Raw genomic sequence first — 25,663 nt, forward strand, 5'->3', positions numbered from 1 at the left:
ACAGTGACCACAGTGCAAAGCGGTGCGTAAGATAGCTGACGAGAGGAGAGGCAGATAACCAACCCGTCCTCGGAGTTCGAAAAGGCTTCGAGAGGGACGACAATTTTGCTGAGCCTGGCTCCTTATCTTCTCTAAATCGGCGAAAATCTCTCTCGCTCTCTCAGAAACTGTGGACTGAATTGGATGGAGTTGGAGGTGAGGTTGGTGGGGGGAATTGAGAACTGCTTCGTGTCGCTTCCTCTTCCTCTGATCCAAACCCTTGAATCGACCCGCTCCGGTCTCGGCCATCTCCCTCAGGTTCTCGCTCTCGAGCTTCGCTCTCTCAAGGACCACCACCTCTGGAGCGTCGCTTGGTCCGGCGCCACCTCCAATTCTTCCGCCATTGAGGTACTCCTCTTCATCTCCTCTCCGACCCCGCCATGTTTGTGCTCAACAGTTTTCAATTATAGTGTATATTATTTGTTTTTTCAACAACTTGCATTTCTAGTCAAATTATGTGCTAAGGCCTCTTCTTTGTGTTATTTATATCTGTGTTCGATGGAAAACAAAGGTTTCCCAGCAATTCGCGGAATGCATTTCCTTGCCAGATCATGCTTCAGTTCAAGTTCGAGTTGTTTCCAATGTGCCAAAGGCTACTATGGTTACTATTGAACCCCACGGTGAGGATGATTGGGAAGTTTTGGAGCTTAACTCGGAGCACGCAGAGGCCGCTATATTGAACCAGGTACATTTCTTACATTATGTGAATCTTTCTTGGTGTCCGGTTAAACCCCAATAATCCTTTGCTGTGGTTAGTCTTTTATTTGGTTGTTTTTTTTGGTCTAAAAAAAAAAAAAATTTTCCATTCAAGAACTAGGTGCCGGTTTACTGTACAGAGTAATAATTAAAAGGAGATTCGTTGTGGAACTAATTTGTTGATATAAACAAAATGGGTTTTGGAACCTAAGAGGAAATCTTGATTCCTTTACTTGGGCTCAGCTGGATGATTATTGTATCCATTCTTGGATCGTAAATTGTGGGTGGTGTTCACTTCTACATGACTCAAGTTCTATTGTTATTTTTTTTGATAAGTAAAAATTTTATATATCAAAAGCGCAGAGGGGCGCAACCCATATACACGGGAAGTATAAATAGAGAGCGCCTAAGAGGGAGAGAAATGAAAGAGGAAGTCAAAAAAACTAATTACTAAGGGGGTGTTTGGCAAATGGGATGGCCTAAACACTGTAGTTGATGTAGATTGATGTGAAAAAAGTAAGAATGTTTGGTATAAAAAAAATGAAAAAGTGGTATGGAAAAGTGAAAAAGTTTTGTTTTATAGTGATTTTTTTATTTGAATAATAATAAAAAGTGAATGATTTGATATTAAAAATGAAAAAGTTATAATGTTTTGTTGATTTTTTTGGGAAATGGTGATGAACAGTATTTGGGCCAACCCCATCCCCATTACCAAACAAAGCTTAAAGGAGCTAGCCAAGTGGCCGTCCAAGAGTAAAGAATAAAGAAAAAAAGATGAGTTAGTTCCTCTATAGTCCTAGTAGAGTTCTCAAAACATCTAGCATTTCTTTCAATCCATATACACCACATAAAACATAGAGGAATCATCTTCCATACTACCGCGCTTCGAGCACGACCTCCCGACCACCAGCAATAGAACAAATCCCTCACTCTGGAAGGCATAACCCAATGCAACCCAAACCGACTAAAAATAGTGTGCCAAAGAGTTCAAGTTCTATTGTTATTAGACAAAGGTCAACCATAAGCAAAGAAAAGGGCTGAAAATGTCCAAACAGTAATACAATCTAGCATAAGAATTGAAATTCACATAAGTAAAGACATTCCTAGACCTGATATGGATCTTAATTTTCCCTGAAGGTTCTACTCACTGCTCGGTCATGACTTGATGAGTTAAAGCGAGGAAATAGATTCAAACACTAGACAATTTATAAGGATTTGAGCTGGAAGAAGTTGTTCTCTCCATAATTAACATGATCCAGGAGTTTTGTTTGAAAAGCATAGGTAGTTATGAGCTTGTAAATGTCCAAACTCTTATAAATTCTGGGAGTTCATTGGCTCTGTTTTGCATAGCTCTAGAGTTCTTTATGGATGCACTGGTTTCATTTGTTGGTCATGTAAAGAGTCTGCTTTTCCTCCTCTGTACATCAAATATTTTTTTTTTCCTTCATCCTAAATGTACTATTACTGTTTTTGAAGTGGATCTGATGTCCATATGGAATTTCTGGATGCCTTTAGAACAGTTTTAAAGTAGTGCCGCATGCTTCTTTATTTTCTGTTCCATAAAATGGATTTTCTAGTTATTTGCATTTTTGTAGCAAATTATAGCCTCTTCTTTGCACATTTTAGCATTAGTAAATGCCTTTTTTTTTTTTTTAATAAATATAGGTCAGAATTGTCCATGAAGCAATGAAATTTCCTTTGTGGTTGCATGGCCGCACTGTCATTACATTCCTTGTGGTTTCAGCCTTTCCCAAGAAAGCGGTGGGTAAGATATATCTAGTAATTCCTGTTTTCCTGTTCTCACTCAAATGGTAATGCTACTTGGGTCACCTGAAGTTTAAAGAACTTTACTGGTACTTCATTGGAGAATTGCTGCTATTCCTCACCCATGAATTAACTAACTTGTTTGTTACATTGTTTTCGGTTGTACTCATTCAGTTACTCTTGAAGTGGCTGAAAAACCTGAATTCTTGGTAGCTGAAATTGATGATCTTCTACATTTTTAGAGATTGATATTGTTTGAATCCCATGTTTGCACATATTAATTTTTGAGTTAAAAGCATTTATTTATCAGATTATGTAGTTGGGAGCTTATTGTTGCATGCATGATTTGTCAACATGGTTTTGGATCACATCTTTAATTGTCTTTTCTCTTTAATTTTTTTGGTATTTTTATAGTACATATTGTGTCGTCTTTTAAAATGTTAATGTTTTGTAGTGGAAGTTATGAATAAACAAATATAAGCACATATTGAGTGTTTGGTGAGAGTTAAGATGCACTTCTTTCATCCTTGAAATTTTTCAGGCAAGTAATATAGTGGTACTCTGTGAGCTATGAAGCACAAATACCTCAAAATACTTAACCTATCTATATTTGATAGATATCCAATGTAGATATGTATCTTATACGAATGAGTAAATAAAATGATAGATTTTTTTTTTAATTTATTTTTTTATTTTTTTAATAGATATTAGCCAATATAGCTGGCTAATGGCTATGTTAATTAGTCTACTATTTGATCGTATGTGGTAGAACGTCATCTTAATCAATACAACTATGTGGATATGATAAAACAAATGAAACGTAATTTGTTTAGAATATTTTCCCTTGCCTTGATTTATTTTCCTTGTCAGTTTGTAAACAAATCTCTAGGATTTGATTACATTTTCTACTCTACCTCACCTATTACAATTTCCTTAATTTTTTTTTTTTTTGGATAAGTAATGGCCGGCCTTATTAAAAGCGTAAGGTTCCCTAAAGTACACATGGAGTATATAAAAGGATCACCTAACTAGAAAAAGATAAACGAACAAGAAAATCATCATAACTAATCGACAACTGGGACACATACGCCACTGTCCAAAGATACAAAGTATGAAAACAAGAGGATAAAATGTCCTCCAAGGACTTCTTCAAGTCCTCAAAGCACCTATTATTTATTTATTGTCATAAACATCAAAAGAGGCAAGTAGGCACCATCTTCCAAACCGCTGCACTCCTCCGATTTCCTTATAAATAGAGCATGTAACTCAATTGTGTTATTCAAGTTAACTCAATAAAGATGTAGGTTTAGGGCACTGCCTAACGGTGGACGTAGGCAAGGTTGAACCACCCCAAAATTATTGTGTCCTTCTTTCTCTATTGCTTTGCTATTGTCTTCCATTCTATATTTTATCACAAATTTCTACATAATATTAGAGTTACTTGTGGACTTCATTTTTTCTCTTCCCTTTTTTCGGCGTTCTTTTGCGTAGTGCCTCCTTCCCAACATTTTTTCCGGTATCCCTCATAGTCATCCAATCACCATCTCATTCAAATCATTGCCTTCCAAGCATCCTATCAAGCCTGTGAGTACACCAATTGAAAGGTCAGAAGTTGATCTACACAACATTATCAGAATCAGCCCAAACAGTGGTTTCACATGCCCACACAGTGTTGCTAAGAGGCTCCACATGACGACCTCTCGTGTCTAAAATTTCTCATGCGCTACACGCGCGCATTGGATTCTTGGGTTACTTGATTTGATAATTGGCCCAAGTGGGCCTAGTATTTTGGCCTAAGTGGCCTAGCCTTTTGGGTCAAGTCGACCTAGTCTTGGACCCAAGTCGGCCTAATTTTGCCCATAGTTAGCCTAGTTATCTAGCCACTGTGCCAATGTCATTGCTAGCCACTATTTGGCTGCCACTGCCGATCACCTCTTAGCTCGTCACTGCCGGCAACCAACTGGCTCGCCACTGCTGGCCACTTGTCGTCCCAGCCAATTGCTGACATTGCTCGGCCACTGTCCAGTCTGTTGCCATCGCTAGCCCTTCACTAGGCATTGCTCGGCAACCGTCCGACCCATCCTTCTGTTGTCGTCATATCCGGCGGCTTGCCATCTTTGGCGACCGTTTTTCACCGTGTACGACATCTCTCGGCCTTCTCCTGCATGCATCACCAAATCTCCCCACTAGGTTCACTCCCAGATTTTGCTTCACGCTACACTTGATTTTGGCTCTATTTGAGCTCACGTACCAATTTTTGGTACTGCCACACACAATCCTCATTTGCTTTATCAACGCATCTAGAGGCCGAGCTCACACCCATATATTTGTCCTTGCCACACCATATCATACACAAAATGCAATTGTTTTTCTTTCGAAACTCAAGCTGTTTGAGGGGAGATGTTAGAATATTTAGAATATTTTCCTTGTTAAGCCATGATTTATTTTCCTTGCACTAGGATTTGATTACCTTTTCTAGTCTATTGTACCTACCACAATTTTCCTTTAAATAGAGCATGTAACTCAATTGTATTTATTTAAGTCTATACAATAAAGATGTAGCCCCAGGGCACTTCCCAGTGGTGGACATAGGCCTCTAAGGCTGAATCACCCCAAAATTATTTTGTCCTTTCTCTATTCTTATGCAATTGTCTTCCATTCTATATTTTATTACAAATTTTAGAGGAAAGGTGTAAATATTTATAATTAAAATGGAATTACCACCTCTATATGGTTTTTCTTGTGCAGTATTGGAAAGTATAGATGGATCTCTTTTGTTAAATTTCTTTAAAACATCTGTGCCGGAACACGAAATTTTTTGTTAGAAGAAGCATATGTTGGTTAGACCTATCAAACTCTATCCAAATAGGTCAGAACTTATTGTAACTTTTAAACTTCAGCATTTCTAGGAGATTTCAGTTTGATTTTTTTGGGAAGACAAAAAGGATTGGGCCTTGCCACGCTAAAGAAACAAAGTTTCGTTTTGTTTCCTGTTGCAAATTAAGTATTAAATTGTCTTCTGTGGCATAGTATGTTCCTTTCCGTTCACAAATAATTTTATTTTAGTTAGTGTGATTATAGAAGTTGGAGATATTTACTGACACTGGAAAGTTGGAGATAAAGCCTCATAATTTTTATTGATCATTATTTTCTGTGCCGTTTTAATAATATATGGGAACTGACACTGTTTCGGTTATGAGAATTACTTTCATTTTTAATTTTTTTGATAAGTAATGTTGTATATATCAAAAAGTGTAGAGAAGCGCAACCCTAGTACACATGAAGTATACAAGAGCTAAGTAGAATGAGAGAAAAGAACAAGAAAGTCAGAAAAGCTAATTACTAGGGGAGCTGAACAAGCTGCTGTCAAAGTAAAGAGCAAAAAAAAGAAAAAGGACTTGAGCTCCTCCAAAGTACTCTCTTGGTTTTCAAAACTTCTATTGTTTCTTTCCCTCCACAAGCTCCACATAAGACAAAGAGGAACCATCTTCCATTTTTAATTTAAGCTGCAGATTTAATGATTATTAGTTTTATAGCAAGCTGCTGGAAACCCGTGATTATGGCCATTAGTTTCATATAGTGCTTGAATCAATTTTCTTTCTCTTGTTTTCCCTTTCCTAGTATTGATAACATATTAACTGTATTAGTGAACCTTGTAGATCTTGTCATGCATGGTTTTGCAAGTCCATAAACTTTTGAATATTTTATTTCATATGGTTAATAAACCATGATAGTTGAGGTTATATATGTTAGCCTGCTGGAACTTTGTCTGACCTGTGAGATTTTCTCAGTGCAACTTGTGCCAGGAACTGAAGTTGCAGTTGCTCCAAAGAGACGCAAGAAAAATGTGAATTCACAGGAAGGTCGTTACATGCAATCTTCTACTAAAGAACATCAATTTGCAAGGGCACTATTGCGCGTTCAAGATCCAGACAGGAGATTTATTCACAGAAGTTATATTAATGGTGTTGAGCTTGGTGTGGCGCTCACGTCTGTTGCTTTTATTCACTCAGAAACAGCTAAAAGCTTCTCATTAGATTCTCTTCAGTTGCTTGTTATCATTCCAAGGTCATCACCAGAAGAAAGCTTAAAAAATTCTAATAATGATGCCTTGAGAACAAAAAGTAGTTCAACTCCAAAGGTTGCTGACATGGGAAATTTAACTGATGAGAAGAAAAATCGACAAGCAGTTGTTCACCTCTTAATTTCAGAATCGGTGGCTAAAGGACATGTAATGATTGCAAAGTCTCTTCGTCTTTATTTGGGAGTTGGCTTGCATTCATGTATGCTACTTTTTCCTGACATCCAATAAAGTCTTCTCGACCTTCATCCTTTTCTCTTCCTTTTCCAATTCCTTTGTAGTGGCTATCTGATCATTAGTGATAAACTTAAAAAGGAAAAAGTTATACAAAATGATCCCAAAAATTCCAGTCATATTTTGTGGTACCTTGTAAATGTGCCCATGCATATCACTGTAAAGGATCTTTGCCCATTTTTATAATGGAATTTCTTTTCCAGGTTTGTTCATATGCCAACTATCATACTATTGCATTGTTACTCTTTCTTTATTCTATTTAGCAATTTGACTTTTGGACACCTAATGTGGTTTGGCTGTTATTTCTGCCTAAATGCCAAACTTAGTGGTGCCCATCCTCTTTCCACTGCCATTGCAGTCTTCTGCCAAATTATTCTAGTCTCCTGAATTTAATTTTTTAATGCCTTTTTATCATATAGATTTATTAGAATTTCATATTACTTTCCTCTAGCTTTAAGTTCATGAGTTGGTATAATCTGTGGCCTGACCTTGTCTTCCTCTGAATGCCAATGAGTCGTAGTAATCTTGGTGCTTTTATTTTTTATTTTTTAAAATAGAAGCATTTTGTATAGAAGTTATCCTATTTAAGATTTTCTCCTAGTTCAACAATTCATTTATTAAACAGATTGTTTTAATGAAAATGCTCTCATGCTTTCAGGGGTTTGTCTAAAGGCATGCAATGTTAATTTGAAAAAGGATATCCCATTTCTCTCGCTTTCTCCTTGCCACTTTAAGAAGTTTGGGAAGAATAAAGGTCTTGAGAAAAATGGTCTAGAAGTGCTTGATTCCCGTAAAAGTCGCAAGGTGAAAAACATGCTTCTGAAAACTAGCTCGGGCTCCTATGTGGGTAATGTAGATTGGTCGATCCATGATGAAGTTGTTGCTGCTCTTTGTTATGAATCTCCTCGTAAGGAGGATGAGAGGGATGTTTGTCAGTCTGACAGTGGAAATGGATTACAGCGTCTTCTCCGGGCATGGTTTCTGGCGCAAGTTGATGCTTTTGCTTCAAATGGAGGAGTGGACATTAGTTCATTGCTTTTGGGAAATGAAACTTTGCTTCACTTTGAGGTGAAAGGTTGCAAGCGTGGGACTGATGGAAAGTTACAGGCTTCGTCCGATGGTTCTTTGGAAGAAAGGAGTAAGACTACGGAAATGCCAATCGAAATCTCATATTTATTGATTATTTTTGATGAATCTCTTCTTGGTGGAAAAGTTAATGCATATGAGATTGCTTTTGATCAAAAGAACAATAGTCTGGGTGGTGCACTTGAAAATCTGAATTTGGGGAACCCTGTCTCCTTCTATGCTGTCCAAGAGAGTGCCTCTGACAAAGACATTAGTTCAGATCTATCTTCCTTGAGCTGGGTGGGGACAACAGCATCTGATGTTCTTAATAGTAAGTGTTTTATTTTGAAATTCTTTACTCAATGCCTTTGATTAATTTTTACTCGTGTGAAGCTTCTGTTTTCGTTTGCGCAAAATATACAATAGATATTCTATTATGGCTGTGTAGACTCTGACACGTGCATGCGTGTGTGATGATGGAGATAACAAAAGGTTGGGTTGGAGATTTATGAAAAACGATATACATCTCCTTAGCTCTTAACGCATGGCAGAATCTAAAGGTGGTTTCTGTTGCAGATCTTATGGGCCAAAAATTAACCTGTGTGATTCTAGACATTGATTTTAGATTTTCTTAACCTGGCTGTTACAGATTAGTCATATAGAAGTTTTAGTTCAATTTTTAGGTGCTGGGAATCGTGTATTTTAAAAGGTAGTATCACTAAGGCATCTACGATTGTGTGACAGTGTAAAAATGTGTCTGACCAATCTTTTAGCCTCCTTCCTTGATCAGGGTAATGGGAGACATCTCTCATTAGTCTAGCTGAGTTTGTTATTGGAAAGTAAATGTTTGAAGGAATAAGCCTTTGTAGGATGCTTGTAATAGGGAGCAAGTAGGAAGCCTTATGTTCCAAACTGTGGCTAAAATTAATTTGGAATGAAGTTCCTCTATTTTACTTAGCCCAACTCTTCTATGAAGAGTACATATCGTTTTACTGTATGGTATCACTGCAGGAGATTTGTGTGCATAGATGGCTTTTTTTCAAGGGATAAATGCATTTTTGGTCCTTGTGGTTTGGAGTTTTGACAAATAGCCAAGTTATCACTCCTTGGGGTAAGCAAAAAAGAACAAACTAGTTTATATTGTTAAAAAAATTGACAAAATCCGTTAATGTGCTAAATGGTGGTAGCCAAACCACCCCTAATGGCCATGGGGGTGGTTCGGCCACCCCCAAATATGCTTAGAGGGGATAACTGAACCACCCCATGGCCATTGGGGATGTTTTGGTCTCCCCCTCAATTTTATTTTATTTTTACACCCGCGGCATGGACCACCCCATCCGGCAGGCTTGATTCATGCTGATTTAGCACATTAACGAATTCTGCAATTTTTCTAATGACAGGGACTAATTTGTTCTTTTTGTGCTTACCCCCATGGAGTGACTAATCATTTTTTTAAAATCAGGGAGCTATTTGTCAAAACCCCAAACCACAGGGACAAAACAAATGCATTTGTCCCTTCTTTTTAATGAATGTCTCTTCCTGCTTGTGACTTCACTAGATGCTTAGTGGTTAAAAGACTGTTTCTTCTTGTTCTCTACTTTTTTACTGTTTCCTTTAATCTGGCTTCACTATATATATATATATATATATTAAGTAATTGAAATATCATTGAAGGCGAAAAGCTCATCTCAGGTACACAAAAAGTATACAAGAGAAACACCTAACTAGAATGAGAAAAAGAAGAAGAGGAAATTGTGATAGTTAAGCCCCAAAAGAGATAAAAACACAGCTGTCCAAATATAAAGAGTATTGAAAAATAAATACATATGCTCCGCCAACGTTCTCTCACGATCGTCGTAACTTCAATCATTACGTTCCCTTCAACTTCCCCATATTTTAAAGCCTGACTTCTTTTATTTCTTTGATCACTCACCATACCTAAATTATTCTTCTATACTCATTTGGTTTTATTATGGCATTTATGTCACTCCAACAGCATTGCTTTATTCTAGTATCATAAGTGTTCTTTGCTGCACTACTGCTCATTATACTGGACATCATCCAAGGGGAGAAATAACTTTATTTTTACCTGTAGTTTTTTTGATTCATAAAAGTCAATTAATGTAAACCCTTCGAGGACTAGAAGAAGTCTGATGAGGTAGCTACACTGTTGCTATTGATGTGGTCTTTTATCAGTGAAAGCTGTTGAAGCAGTTGCCTTTGCCTTTGCAATATCCTGTATTATGAAGAAGAAGATTTAGAATAAGGAGAATAACTGAAATAGTTGATGCAAGAAGAAAAACATGCCAATACAGCAAGGGCCATGATAATAATAAATTTGTTTTTCTATGCCTTATTTAATTTTTTTGATAAGTAATAACCAGTTTTATTAAAAGCGTAAGGCGCCCCAGAGTACACAGGGAGTATACAATAAGGATCACCTAACTAGAAAGGGAAAAACGTACAAGGAAATTATCATAGCTAATCGACACGGAGAAAACATACGCTACAGTCAAAAGATACAAAATATGAAAACAAGAGGATAAAATGTCCTCCGAGGACCTCTCCAAGTCCTCAAAGCACCTATTATTTCTCTTCCTCCATAAGCACCAAAAAAGCAAGTAGGCACCATCTTCCAGACTGTAGCACTCCCCCTCCTTCTTGAAGACTACCAACAGGCAAGCAAATCGAAAACCCGTCTAGGCATCACCCAAGACAACCCAAAATGACCAAGAAAGGCACTCCACAAAGTAGAAGCTACCTCACAATGAAGAAGAAGATGATCCACCGTCTCCGCACTTTTCTTGCACATACAACATCTGTTTATCATAATCACATGTCGCTTCCTGAGGTTATCTAAGGTCATAATTTTGCCCAAAGCCACCGACCATGCAAAGAAGATCGCCCTTGGAGGAGCCTGCGTTTGCCACACACTCTTCCAAGGGAATCTCCTCCCTTCAGTACACGCTAAGGAGAAGAAGAGTGACTTGACCTTGAAAAGGCCTCTTTTTGAGGATATCTACCATAATCTATCTTCACACTTTCGTCTCACTCTGGCTGAATGCAACACCTGGAGAAAAGATACATCCACCTCCCAATGATGAGCCTCTCTAGAAAAACTCACATTCCACTGATTGGAACCACCCAGCACCTCTAAATTAGTCGCAACTGAGGTATCCTTCGCACAAGCAATACTAAATAAAACTGGAAAAGCTATCTTGAGAGCCGTATCTCCACACCACAAATCATGCCAAAAGCTAACCCTGGTCCCATCCCTCCCCCACAAATCTCGTAAAGCCTTTGAAAGTATCCCACCCTTTCCTAATATTCTTCCATAACCCCACCCCAAAAGCTCCTCCAGGCTCAAAAGAACACCACCCACCCCATAAACTTCCAAACTTCAAATCTACCACAACTCTCCACAAAGCATCTCTCTCCGACCCATAACGCTACAACCATTTCCCTAGAAGAGCGCGATTGAACACCATTAAGTTTCTAATACCCAACCCTCCCTCCTTAATCGGAGTGCAAACCTTCGTCCACTTTATCAAGTGGAACTTGAACTCTTCACCTATCTCACCCCATAAGAAATTGCGCTGTAATTTCTCAATGCGCTTAACAACACTCACGAGTATAGGGAATAGAGACAAGTAATAAGTGGGCAAGTTAGGAAGAGTGCTCTTGATAAGGGTGACCCTACCACCCTTCGACAAATACAACCTTTTCCAACTGGCCAACTGATGTTCTAGCTTCTCGATAATGCCATCCCAAATATGCTTGGCCTTATAGGAGGCCCCCAATGGAAGACCAAGTTACTTAAATGGCAAAGTGGCAACCCCACACCCTAAAATACCGGCTAACATTCCCACTTGCTCCACATTCCCCACTGGAATTAACACCGACTTAGCCAAGTTAACCTTCAAACCGGAGGCAGCTTCAAACAGCAAAAAGGAACTTTGCAAATAGCGTAACTGGGCGGGCATAGTTACGAAGAATCATGCATGTTAGTCATAGATGAAGAAGAATAACTCCAGCACTATGCAGCTTAGGTGTGTGTTGTGCAAAGGCTACTGTGAGCTCAATTGGCATCATATTCCAAATGTATGAACCATTCATTTTTTTTTGTAGCCTGGCTTTGCAAAGGACAAGGTCCTATTTAAAGCATGATATACTGCGGTGGTGTAATGAAAATATTGTGCTGGGTCCTATTCTGAGCATGTTCAGCACATGTTTATGTGACGTACTGCAACATATTGTAAATGTGACATACCATTTTCCTATTTGGTGGTCTGGTGGATTATGGTTCGGTAAGGCTGAGGCTTACTTCGTATGCATAAATTTGCTGCATTACATGCAGGTTGTGCTATAAACAGAGCAATCCCAACACCAAATATCCACTCACATACTTCTTATGCCCAACCTCAAGTTGTACTCTGCTGAAAGTTTGGAAAACATGATTATGTTTTCTACTCTTACCCTGTGCATCTCATTTCAGGACTTATTTTGTATGTTTACTTTCTATGGATGCTGGCAGTGCAACTTGCAATTAATCTTTGAATGAAACTCCAACATCTTTGCTAACATGCTGTCATTACTTCATTACATGGACTTTTTAATTAGGCCCTGGATTGAACTTTCACAATTTTTTCCTTCGAAAATTCTTTTTTCACTCATGGATGACTGGGAGGACAGTAAACCATTTTTCCTCCCCTAGTCAAAAGCCTGGTCTTGCCCTTATACAGTGTTCCAAATGCAGGGATGATGGTCTTGTTATCTCCTTCTTCTGGGATGTGGTTCAGTTCTTACAATCTTCCTCTCCCTGGGCATGTTCTAATATATGGACCTCCGGTGAGTCCATCTTTTAAATTTTGATTTTCTTCTTTTGGTGATATAATATTTGAAGGGCAAAGAATCTTGTCACTGCCTGCAGAAGAGATGTCATAGGAATTAGGAAAATGACTTGTGTGCTCCTGTTTATGGTACGCATTGCTTAGCTTCTATATTGCATGCTACCTCAAGTAATTCTCCTTTTTATTAGTTGTCTTCTGAACTCGGCTAATTAACTCAAATTTACAGAAGTTTGGAAAGTGAAATTTGAACACAAATTTCAGTCAATTTTGATTCCTATTATTCTGTTTTGGCCCCTCTGGATTTAAAAATTCTTTCAAGGCTTTCAAGCACATTCTTCGAAAATTGTAATAAAGTCTGGGTAATGCATAATTTTGAGCCTGTTGGTACTTAATTATAAAGAAAAAGCTCCGTCTAGGCTGTTATACAATTTTTCAAATTAGGTTCTGTATGCCCATGTAACAAGAAGCGGTTGATTATGATGTGCATAGATTTTGGATTAAGGTGTTTTTGTTCTCTTATACTAGTGATTCACCAAATATGTACATTTGTGGAGAGTATAAAGTTTGAATTACATGCTTGTTTTCTGAAACCATCTATTTATAAGTCTCAACTTAGCTTAACTTAACTCAACATAGTTAGTACCAACTAAATTGATGGCTACACCTAGAGTAATATGCCTGTATTTTTTGCATTTTCTTTTAAATTTCTGTGTTCAAATTTCTCTTAAATTTTGGAGTGTAAAATAATAAGATAGGTTTCTGTATTTACATTCTTAGTTTTATTTATTATATCTAACTATTTTGATATCAATATCGAAGTTAATAATTTAAATTGGCATACCTTTGACTACTAGGGTTCTGGAAAGACATTTTTAGCAAGAGCTGTTGCAAAATTCCTTGAAGATCATGAAGGCTTCTTAGCACACATGTATGGACTTATGTTTAATGCATTAAGGTTTTTTCCTCTTTAGTTGGTAATTGACATATTTGAAATGCTGGTTTTGAGAGCTTTCTCCTTGGATTGAACTTTTTGTACCTCCCAAAAACACTAAATCAAGACGGAGGCTCCTGGAATGAAATCTGTATAAACTATTCTAACATAGGTTTGTGTTAGCAGCATTTTTGTCTCTTGCTCCCGACTTGCTTCAGAAAAGGCCGTGATCATTCAACAAGAACTTTCCAGCTATATATCTGATGCTTTAGATCATGCACCTTCAATTGTCATCTTTGATGATCTCGACAGCATTATTTCATCCTCTTCTGACTTGGAAGGATCTCAACCTTCAACCTCTGTTGTTGCACTTACAGAATTTCTGACAGACCTTATGGATGAATATGGGGTAATGATTATGTATGGTTTATTAATTCCACATTTCCTGAAATGGTAGAACTGATGCTGATTATGTGAAATCATCATATTTATTGTCCTAATTGATGGATTCTCCCACGTGACAAGTATTTGTGTAAGAAGCACAAAAATTAGCCCTAAAAAAGGAGTAAGAACAGAGCTGTTCTGGTTCAGAATCCAAGAACATAGTTGCTGTGCTGACTCTTGATTTTTTTTTGATAACTAATGTATATATCAAAAAGCGTAGAGGTGGGCAACCCTAGTACACAGGAAATATACAAGAGAATGTTTATGTAGAAGAAGAAAAGAGAACAAGAAAAAAGAGTAGCGGTCCAAGTAAAAAGAGAAAAAGAAAAAGGACTTGAGCTCCTCCAAAGTCCTCTCTAGGTCCTTAAAAACATCTTGCATTTCTTTCCCCCCACAAACACCACATAAGGCAAAGGGGGACCATCTTCCAAATAATAGCACTCCAAGAACGACCTCCCGCCCACCAACAGGCAAACAAGTCCGCCACACTATTAGGCATAACCCAAGACAGCCTAAAGTGACTGAAAATGGCGTACCATAATGCATTGGCAACCTCACAATGGAGAAGAAGATGATCGTCGGTCTCCTCATCCGATTTGCACAAGTAGCATCTATTAACCACGATTAGGTGTCTCTTTCAAGATTGTCCAAGGTAAGAGCCTTCCCTAGCACCGCCGACCAAGCCAAAAAAGTCACTCTCGAAGGAGTCTTTGTCCGCCAAATACTCTTTGAAGGGAAAGAGATTGCCTCTTTACAGGCAAGGATCTTATATAAAGATCTAACGTCAAACTTCCCTTTGCGAGATGGAACCCACCAAATCTTATCTTCTCCTTCCCTTCTTGTTCTGTGGGAATACAACAGGAATAGAAGGGAGCTAGAACATCGACTTCCCAATCATGAACCAAGCGAATGAAGCTATCATTCCACTAAAGGGAACCACTTGATAATCCTTGTTAACATCAATAGGCGCATTCTTCACACTAGCCATATTATATAAACTTGGGAAAGCTTTCTTGAGGCTTGAGTTTCCACACCACACATCATCCTAGAATTTAATCTTGGACCCATCTCTCGGATCAAATATGGTATAGCTAGAAAACAGCCTCTACACCCTACTAATATACCTTCAAAGCCCCACCCCATGTGGCCCTGATGTGTCGATGGAGCGCCACCCACCCCACTCAACAATATTTGGCGTCCATAACAATTCTCCATCAGAACTCTCTCTCTTGCATATAACGCCACAACCACTTCTCTAACAAAACTCGATTGAATACTCGTTCTGAATCCCTAATCCACCCTTAGAGATAGAAGAGCAGACCTTGGACCAGCTGGCCGAATGATACTTGAGCTCTTTGCCTATCCTACCCCATAAAAAATCTCGTTGGAGCTTCTTTATATGATTGGCCACAGTAGCAGGAATGGGAAAGAGAGACATGAGATATGTAGGTAGATTGGTGAGTGTGCTCTTAATAAGGGTGGCCTTGGCACCCTTAGATAGGTACATCATTTTCTAACTAGCCAGCCTATGATCAATCCTTTCCACAATTCCATCCCAAATGGACTTAGCCTTAAAGCAAGCCCCCAAAGGGAGGCCAAGATATTTCAAAGGCAAAGAGCACATCCCACAACCCAAGATGCCAGCTTTTTCCTAAAGTGACATGTATGTGTCTCGTGAGGGATATGTCAATTAGAAAGAATGAAGATTTCATTTTACTCCACACTACAAGGGAGTTTAGTTATATTTTCCACAAGACAAGGAGATGGTCTGTAATTATCCCTAAAACAAGGAGTTTATTTGTGATTTAGCCATTTTAATGCAGAAAAGGAATTACAAGGATAAAATGTTCATTAAGCTAAACTATGGGAAGAAATAATAAGTAATGAAGGAAATAAAATGATCAATTTGTAGGGGAAGCTCCCTGAAAGGGACTCCTTTAAATGAGTTCTTGTATTCACTAGATGCTAGAAACCATCAATCCCAAAAACTAAGGTACTAAGGTTATTAGGAAGTGAGCCAATAATGTATATGGAATTGACATTCATATTAAAACTAACTCTCCTCCTATGTGTAGGCCTGCCAGATAAAATTCAATCATGAGGTTACCATGGCTTGAACAAAGACTTCACAAACAACTTGATTCCAATACCATTTTAGTAACTATAAGAAAGGACAAGCTTTAAGAAATGGGCCAACAATGTATCTCTAGTTGACAGACACACTAACACTAACACAAGATTTTTCTTTGTGATGCAACCAAGATTACTGAACCCTATAAATAAAACTGAGGCATGTTTTTACTATATATTTGAAAAAAATACATTTTATTTTTAATTTTTTATTTTTAATTATAGGTTAATTAAAAGATTAGAGATGCATGGAACTAGAAGCTCAGAATAACAGTCTTGTAGTTCTAAGATCAATATTTGATTATGATCCCCAGTTTCCTTATTTGCAAAAATCTATTTGGTGATCAATATTTAGGAAGAGATCAAGGATCCCAGAGAGAGAAAGAAGGTGAGAAAGATAGAGAGACGTGAGGGAGAGGTAAAGAACGAGAGAGGCTAACAGGGTTGGGGGAGGTGCCAATATGGCTGCGAGTTGGCGTCTCCATGAATTCTAGTATGAATTTGCTTTGAAGCAGACTAATACACCACTAACAAGTTATAATTGCACATTGCCAGCTTGCCAATGATATGCCCTATAGTTTACCGGAGTCGCACCTCTTTCACCCTCACCTCTGATGTTGTATTTTATGGTTTGCCTCTTGTTGCCCTTGCAATCAGCCTACTTAATGATGTGGACATAGGCGATAAGTAGTTACTTTTACACGCTTGACCAGGAAGAATAAATGCTTGTAGATAAAAACTTATCTAAGTTTTTATGGGTTAACAAGATGATAATCAGAAGTTCTTTTAAAAACAGTGGCTATGGCTAAATTTTGTTGTCTTTAGCCCTTTGTCAACTAATAGGATTTATTACACGAACAGGAAAAGAGGAAGAGCTTATGCGGAATCGGTCCTATTGCCTTTATAGCTTCTGTCAAGTCACTAGAGACTATACCACAATCATTGAGCTCTTCAGGTTTGTATCTTCTTACATGTATAAAATGGGTAACAACCTATATTTGAAGTTAGTAGTGCAAGGTTCATTTTACTCCTTTAAATTTCATATACTGAATTATTGCATTTGAGAATTTGGTCATTATCAGGAAGGTTTGACTTCCATGTTCAACTGCCTGCTCCTGCTGCCTTAGAACGTGGGGCTATATTGAAGCATGAAATTCAGAGGCGTTCCTTACAATGTTCTGATGAAATCTTGCTAGATATAGCTTCCAAATGTGATGGCTATGATGCATATGATCTGGTATTGAGCTTGATTCAAATTTAGTATCATTTTACATTTGCAAAAAGCATCTTCTATTACGAGCCTTAATGGTCATCATATTACCGCAGTTTTCAACCTTATCTGTTGCTCTTTGGCACTTTCTATTATGTGCTCTCTTTAAAGCTCCAGTTATATAGGTGAGAGCTTGGGAGCATGTTTACAGTCTTTTTCTTAACCTGAAAACATGAAACTATTTGCAGAAAGTACAACTAGAAATAGTGACTGAGGTCAATTTTGAAGTGAAAATGATGTCTTGCTAGCAACCAAGGAAGAAGAGCCTTATTACACCTTTATCTTAGAATCATGAATTTTCATTGTTTTCAAAATAGGGCCAGCTGCACTAAAATTTTCATTGTTTTATCAAGGAAGCACTTTAGATGTTTTTGGAACCATAAATATTAAACAACCTCATTCTTTCAGGAAATACTGGTTGATAGATCTGTTCATGCTGCCATTGGTCGTTTTTTGCCTTCTCATTCTGCATTTGACAAGGATGAAAAGCCCACATTACTCAAGGAAGATTTTTCCCTGGCAATGCATGAATTCCTTCCAGTTGCCATGCGTGACATCACTAAATCTTCTCCTGAAGTCGGTCGCTCTGGGTGGGATGATGTTGGAGGTCTTACTGACATTCGGAATGCTATTATAGAGGTAAAATATTTCTATTTGCTTCCTAATTTTCTAGTCATGAATGTACATTAGTATTTTCGATGTGTGTTGTGTTAAGTCGCTAACTTGCCACTTTTTTCTTTTTGATTTATAGCTTTTCAGTTTTGATTGTTTTATATTGCAAGTTTTTTGTGGTTTTCATTATAAATATATAAAAAATATTATTTTTTATTGATTTAAAAAAAAATACAATTTTTACATATTTAAGAGATATCAACCATCCTTTCTTCTATCCTCTCTCTTGTCGGTGCGTGTAGGCCCGTGCCAACGTCTTTCTTTTGCCGTGTCTGTGATGGGTTTTTGGACTTGGTTGTAGTCCACGGTTGCTGGTGTGGTTGTAGTCCACGGTTGTTGGTTGTCTGTGATGGGTTTTTGGACTTGGTTTTTGGTAGAGACCAAAGCTTTTGAGCTTTCGATTGTAGAAGGGTTATCTGTGCTGCGTTTGGTTGAAAGGAGCAGGGGGGGTTATCTCAAACAGTGTGCTTTGGGCCTGTTTGGAAACTGGTTTTCAAAGACCAAAAAACTGTTTTTGCTGGTGGTGGCAGCGTTTGGCTTCTTGTTTCTGAAAACAGAAAACACCACAGTAGCAAAAACCTACAACCTTTTTTATTTTTTATGTTTTCAGAAACTTAAAACGTAAAGGGCAGAAAACACGTGCACAACCACTATAAGTGTACAGTTCTTCATCCAAAAATTGCTCTGTTATTAGAATAGCTTGGTCTGTTTCTCTTTCTTTATTCCTCTCATTTTCACAAGTGCTCATCATATACTGCTTTATGGAACCAAATTGGTTTAGAATTTCTTATTAACCTTTCAATAGTATTTTCTTATTCTCTTCCTTTGTTGATTCATAATTTCAATGTCAGATCATTGAATTGCCTTCAAAGTTCCCAAACACCTTTTCACAAGCTCCATTAAGGTTGCGGTCAAACATTCTCTTATATGGGCCTCCTGGTTGTGGTAAGACGCATTTAGTGGGTGCTGCTGCTGCTGCTTGTTCCTTGCGATTTATATCAGTGAAAGGGCCCGAGCTTTTAAACAAATATATTGGTGCTTCTGAGCAAGCTGTAAGAGGCCAATTAAATCTTTCCTTACTACTATTTTCTGTATACCAATTTATAGTTTTTTTTTTTTTTTTTCTGAAGTTTCAAAATATATTTAGTAGCCCATGATTTTTCAAATTTATGTAATTTATCAGTCTTTATTTTCCGAGGGTTCTCGCATTTCTTGATTTATTGGCTGTATGCTTTTGTTTTCTGTGAAAATTATGTATGCCTCATGGTAGTAATCTTTTTTTGAGTTCTGTACATATGTAAACAAAGTGTGAAAAGTATTTTCGGGAGTAAGAATTTTTGTTGGTATTCTCTCAACAAAATTTTTTGATACAGGATTCTTACATGGAAGGTTAAGATGATTATGATGCCAACAATAAGAACAAGAAGGAGCTTAAGTCATTTTCTTTCTTCTCCTTGTTTACTTGGACAGCTGCTTATTTAGCTCCGTTAGTGATTAACTTTCACAAGTTTCTTGTACATTTTTCTTCTTCTACCTAAGCGTTCACATGTATACGCCCTGTGTACTAGAGTTGCGCCCCTCTACGCTTTTTATTATATACAACATTACTTATCACAAAAAAAGAACAAGAAAAACAATTATTGTAATTGTCTTCATCACCTTATATCATCGTCTTCTTCAACCCGGTTTTATTAGTTTCTCTATGTAGTGTTTGTCTTTCACTGAAATTTTGTGTAGTTGGTGCCAGTTGTTTGTTCTCAAGTCAAGCTTTGGGATCCTTCGCAAGTGTGCTTATGAGTTGGGGATAGCATCATTTTTTAAAAAAGTGCTTCTCGCTGAACGAGGCAGTAGGGATGGGGATAGCATCTATGAATGATGTGGAGGCCATGCATGTTTCTCACCTTCTCTTTGTGGATGACTGCCTTATTGTTTGTGATGCAGATGCAGATCAACCCAGAAATTTGTTCTATGTGTTTGAGTTGATTTTCAGGATTGAAGGTCAGCTTTTGGAAGATTGAATTAATGCCAGCTAGAAAAGTCTAAGGGTATGAGGAATTTGCTGGGTTAATAGGATGTAAGGTTGGATTACATCTGATGTCTCATTTAAGTTTACCTCTTGGCTCATCTTATAAGGAAATGGCCGTGTGGGATGCACTTGTGGAGTGGATGGAAAGGAGATTGACCGGGTTGAAGTTGTTGCATCTTTGTAAAGGTGGAAGATTACTTTAATCAAGAATACATTATCAAATCTGACCACGTATTTCTTATCTTTATTCCCAATGCCAATTTTTCTAAAGGCTTGAGAAGCTCCAAAGAGACTTTTGTGAGGTGGTATAGGCGAGGAAGTCAAATACCATCTTAAATTGGGATAAGGTTTATTCTCCTATTCAGTCTGGGGGTTTGGGCATAAGGAAGTTTAGTGAAGGTGAAGTATAAGGTGAACTGAAGTCATTGGTGCTCTGGCATTTTTAGGGGATCTTATGGGTTGGGAATGAGGAAGCACATTAGGAGCGTTTGAATGAAGTTCCACAAAATTCGTTGAAATTTGGGATATGGGATTGTATTAGGGTTTGATTTTCGCCTGACCTGTGGTGTGGTGAGATTTTCTCCAAAACTTGTTCCATCCTCTATATAATTTTGGGCCTGAGAAGGATGAATTGGTGATGGATTATGAGGTATGAAGTAATGACACTTACCATTAATGCCCAAGATGTGAGGCGTGTGCAATATGGTGAACTGAAGCTTTAATGTCCTTTTAAGATTTGCTGTATTCAGAGGAGGTAAGTAGAGATGCTTATGATAGACTTTAGTGAGTTCCTTCTAAATATAGAAATTTTTTGAGTTGAATCTTATTGTAAAGTGTTAAGAGGTGATGTGGACAACACTTCCTAGGGAAAAAGCATTTGGAAGGTCAAGGTGCAGAGGAGAGTGGTTTTCTTTGTCTAGGCAGCTTCTCTTGCGAAGATTATTACTGTTGATACCTTTATCAAAGAGGATGACGTATTGAAGAGAGAAATTCTAGAACCTTGAAAATATTGAGCTTTCCTTGCCAAAGCTGAAATTTCGCATTTGCACACGCTTTAGAAGTAGATGGGACTTCTGGTGGTTCTTCAGTCTGTTCTTTCGCAGATTTATTAGATGATTATAATTTTAGGTCTCAATTGTTTGGTGTTTCCCTGTATATGTCATGTTTACTAAGGCAGACACCCTTTTAATTGTTTGGTGGGTTCCTGTTTCTGGAAATATGTTGAATTGACTTTTTGCAAGTGAAGTGTAATGCATACTCCTGCTGCTGATGCCTATATATTGGTTTCAGGTTCGGGATATTTTCTCAAAAGCAGCTGCTGCTGCACCATGCCTTCTCTTTTTTGATGAATTTGATTCTATCGCCCCGAAAAGAGGGCATGATAATACTGGAGTAACTGATCGTGTTGTTAATCAAGTCAGTCTCTTGTGTGCCTGTACCACCTTCTGTTCGCTTTGAATTGATCTTCTAATGATTACATTTCCCTTCTTTGCAGTTTCTAACAGAATTAGATGGTGTTGAAGTTTTAACTGGTGTATTTGTGTTTGCTGCCACAAGGTTAGTCTCTCCTCACAATAATCACAACTTATGGAATATTTACGTTTTACCCCCATGTTGTTGGGCTGTAAAACAGGGAAACCCCCTGGAATTTAGTTTGTGACACTAAACCCCTGTTTCATCCGTTAATTGAAGAAACCTTAGACATGACCTAAACAAAACATATAGTGCTGCATCACCCATCACATTTACTACTTCATTGGAAGGGTTGTTGTTGTGGAAGTTACCATTGGAGATGAAAAATGAGATTCACCTACTTTTGGATATAAATACGAGTCTCAAAATCATCGGATATGGAGTCATTGTGATACACTTGTGGCTCTTGGCTTCTGATGAGAGATTCATGGCATCAACATGAGATGTGGTGGTGATTTAAATTTGTGAAGATGTGGGATGCCTGTGTGACTGCTGGTAGTTGTATCTGGTGGTTTTGCGTGAGTGACAGACCTGATGAATCCCACTAAGTTTAGTGTAAACGAAGATGAGTCCTCTGTTTCAACTTCCTGTGTATTTCTATATTATTACTGTTTGGATTTGGTGTCTTTGTTGCTTTGGACTGTATTTGATTTGGAATTGTTTTCAATGAAGTGACAAAGAGTAGGGCCTGTTTTGCTGTTAAGACAAGGAACTGTTAGTAGAGAAAAAGCAGGTAATTAGGTTTTGGCTGTGAAGTGTCCATAAGCTTGGTTAAAAATGTGCGACCTAATTAGCCTATATTGATGAAAAAAATTGCTCTTGATCGTTTTCTTCTCTTTTCTCTTAATCATTATGAAAAGTTTTTGCTTTTATGTTTTTTTTCTTAGTTTTTATCATGAAGAGAGGAGATTGGTTACGGGAGGGTGTTAAAATGATGGAAGGACAGGGTGTCGTATAATTGGCTATAGGGTTAGGCGCAAGTCTTTTACTTTAATATGGACCACTGGAACTTTTGGTGCCACAAAATAAATTTTGGGAGAGTTGCGTGTTTTATGGCCCAACCACATATGGGGTAAGTTGTATTTTCCCCTAGTACTTATTTTAGATTCCTCTTAGATAATAAAATTCTTGATATTAATCTGGTAAGCAGGTTAACTTTGTCTTTAATACTAGGGAAATTTTCTCCAATCACTAAGCTTTGCCTCAGTAACAGATAAGGACCCAAGTTTCTAATTCCGACAATTAAAATCCTATGTTTTGCTTGAGTGACAAATAGATATGTTCGATAGATTTTCGTCCAATCATTAATTGAATGCTTGGAATGCCTTCCACCGGTCATATTGTCCGTGTTAGACCAATGAAGACTTGACACATGTATCCAATATACACGTCAACTGGCCACACAAGAAATTATGTCAAAAAATTAAAAAAAAAAAACAAAAAAAAATAATAGGGGAAAAGAAAAAAGGATGGAGATCCACCCCACAACCACTCTCAACCCCACAGAGGGTGGCTTTGCCCCCACAGAAGAGTGGTGGGGTGGCTCCCCCCTTGCTCACCTTATAGGGGGGGTAGTGGGGGTGGAGATCTACCCAACAGAGGGGTGGAGGGGGTGGTTCTCCACCTCCGCAGAGGTGGCCAGGGGTGGAGCCACCCCATCGACCCCTTGTCGGGGTGGAGAGCACCCTTGCAGATGTGAGCTCCTCCCCTGCCCCTTTGTGGGGTGGATCTCCACCCCCACTGCCTCCTCTATGAGGTGGGCGGGGCCACCCTCCACTGCTTTCCTATATGGGGTGGAGGGTGGCAATGGGGTGGATCTCCATCTTTTTTATTTTTTATTAATTTTTTTAGGTGTGATTGCCTATGTGGTAGGCTAACGTGTATCTTGGAGCCCATGTCCAGGAGAGGAACACAGTAAAGTAAATGGAGAGCTCATTTCCTGGACATTAAGTGGCATTTTATACCTTCACTTCACTGGTGGAAAATATAAACTTAGAGGTGGAGTGCCAGCATGATTATGAATTTCAGGAGGCTTACTGCAGTTTAATGATAGGACTACAGGTAGTCTTCCATTGGGGCACTAATTTAAGTCAAACTGATTTTAATCAGCGACATACACCAGCAGTACCAATTGATTGGCAGCTACAAGTTAAAAAACTAGTGCATATTGCTTCCTTAGATTTACTTCATAGTTTCCTATACTTGTGTGCAAAACGGGGTCACCATTGTGGAATGTTTCTGTCATCTTTACCCTGTCTTGTTTCCAGAATTGCTTTTTTATTGATTACTGTTTGATTGAAAATTAACCTACATTTTTCATGTCAAGCAGTAGACCAGATTTACTCGATGCTGCACTGTTGAGACCTGGTAGGCTAGATCGCCTTCTATTCTGCGATTTTCCATCTCGGCGGGAGAGGTTGGATATTCTTACAGTTCTCTCTAGAAAGGTATGTAAGACTATCTAATTAAGGCATACTTCTTTTACTTTCTATTTAGTTCTTCACAGACTAATTAATGCATAGTTATTAATTCCCGTGTATGTGTTAACTTTTAATGGATTTTATTTGTTATTTATGAGTTTGAATGTGAGGAGGATAGTTCCCCCGTTTTTAAACCCCAAGGAGTGATTTGTCACAACCCCAAACCACATGAACCAAAAATGTATTTATCCTGACCTATGATCTGGATTTGGCCAAACTCCTATTTGGAGCCTTACATCCCAAGAATCTGTGTCTTGGCCCAATATTTTTCTCTTGATAAGCCATTAAGTCCCTTTCAGCAAAACCAGAATTTTGAGGAAATATTAAGATGACTAATGAAAAATATTATCATTAATTATTTATTGTATTTTCAGCGCCAAATTATGCCTCGTGAAGCTTTCTTTGTGTCTACTTGTTTTGTAAAGTTAAAATATGATATTGTAAAGCTTTTTTTATTTTTTTATTTTTATCAATGAATGCAGCTACCATTGGCCAAGGACGTTGATTTAGATGCCATAGCTCGTCTAACAGAAGGATTTAGTGGCGCTGACCTCCAAGCTCTGCTTTCAGATGCACAGCTTGCTGCAGTTCATGAGCTTTTGGGCAGTGCGGATGCCAATGAGCCAAATAGAAAGCCAGTAATAAATGATGCTCTCTTGAAGTCTACTGCTTCTAAGACAAGACCCTCTGTTTCAGAAATGGAGAAGCATAGACTCTATAGCATTTACAGAGAGTTTCTGGATGCAAAGAGATCTGTTGCTGCACAGGTCTCTCTCTCTCTCTCTCTCTCTCTCCACACATTTCTTTTTTATGTAAAAGCATATTTGTGACTAAGAGAATTTATTTGCAGTCAAGAGATGCCAAAGGCAAGAGGGCAACTCTAGCTTAACCAGATGAGTGGAATGTGCTACATGGTGTAACGTCTTACATATATATCTTGCGGTTCATTTCTTAAGGAGGAAGGGGTTTCAAAAATTTACTCAGCTTGACGCCATCTTTGTTCGAGAGACTATTATGGTATTATGACATTGATTTTCTACAACAAAAAAAATTGGATCAAATGAGGAATTCGGAAGCTGAAGATTTGCAAGAATTTGAAGCCCCAAAGAAGGCAATTACATCGAGTAATTCTATTCTTCCCCTATTTTCCTTTCATCTTCCCAGGGCTTATGTGGGTGGTCTCTCTCTAAACAAAAAACTAATTTTCATGCACGTCAAAAGCTATGGAGGACCAGGCTACATTAGCTATGGGGGATGGAAGGGGAATACGAGGGTGCTACATCTCTATTTATTTAAAGAAACTCAACCTTTCAACATACTCTTATACTGGCTTCAAATAGATATGCAATTACATTCTTTGGCTAGTGATATGTAGAACTCACCTTCGAAAATTGACTTGTAAGGGGTGGATGTTTAAAAACTTATTTACACATGATTAAGATTGTACTTAAGTTATATGGGACACTACGCTCTACAACTGATATTTACAGTGACTCATTTTATTAACA

At 38.0% G+C, this 25,663-nt stretch overlaps 1 protein-coding gene across 2 annotated transcripts; it reads left to right on the forward strand.

Annotated features, from left to right (window-relative positions):
• Positions 1 to 25,663, forward strand: LOC132168835 (peroxisomal ATPase PEX1). Of its 2 annotated transcripts, XM_059579889.1 has the most exons (17): positions 1 to 387; positions 551 to 724; positions 2,401 to 2,500; positions 6,291 to 6,782; positions 7,473 to 8,210; positions 12,636 to 12,727; positions 13,584 to 13,657; positions 13,847 to 14,069; positions 17,096 to 17,189; positions 17,317 to 17,471; positions 17,913 to 18,143; positions 19,028 to 19,228; positions 21,493 to 21,618; positions 21,698 to 21,759; positions 24,005 to 24,122; positions 24,638 to 24,922; positions 25,006 to 25,663. In XM_059579889.1, the coding sequence occupies exons 1-17, from the start codon at positions 184 to 186 to the stop codon at positions 25,042 to 25,044; spliced, it is 3,408 nt and encodes a 1,135-aa protein (XP_059435872.1). In that variant the 5' UTR covers positions 1 to 183; the 3' UTR covers positions 25,045 to 25,663. The 2 variants fall into 2 exon arrangements, with proteins under 2 accessions (XP_059435872.1, XP_059435873.1); XM_059579890.1 differs by lacking the exons at positions 1 to 387; positions 2,401 to 2,500 and having other exon boundaries at positions 635 to 724.

The sequence above is a fragment of the Corylus avellana genome, chromosome ca2, assembly GCF_901000735.1.
Source record: "Corylus avellana chromosome ca2, CavTom2PMs-1.0".
NCBI lineage: Eukaryota > Viridiplantae > Streptophyta > Magnoliopsida > Fagales > Betulaceae > Corylus > Corylus avellana.

Bases quoted from the DNA above. Each gene is read 5' to 3' on its own strand.
- LOC132168835 (XM_059579889.1), top strand. From the start codon at position 184: ATGGAGTTGGAGGTGAGGTTGGTGGGGGGAATTGAGAACTGCTTCGTG. The intron at 8,211-12,635 runs GTAAGTGTTTTA...TTCCAAATGCAG, and splicing joins AGCATCTGATGTTCTTAATA to GGATGATGGTCTTGTTATCT. The intron at 18,144-19,027 runs GTAAAATATTTC...TTTCAATGTCAG, and splicing joins TTCGGAATGCTATTATAGAG to ATCATTGAATTGCCTTCAAA.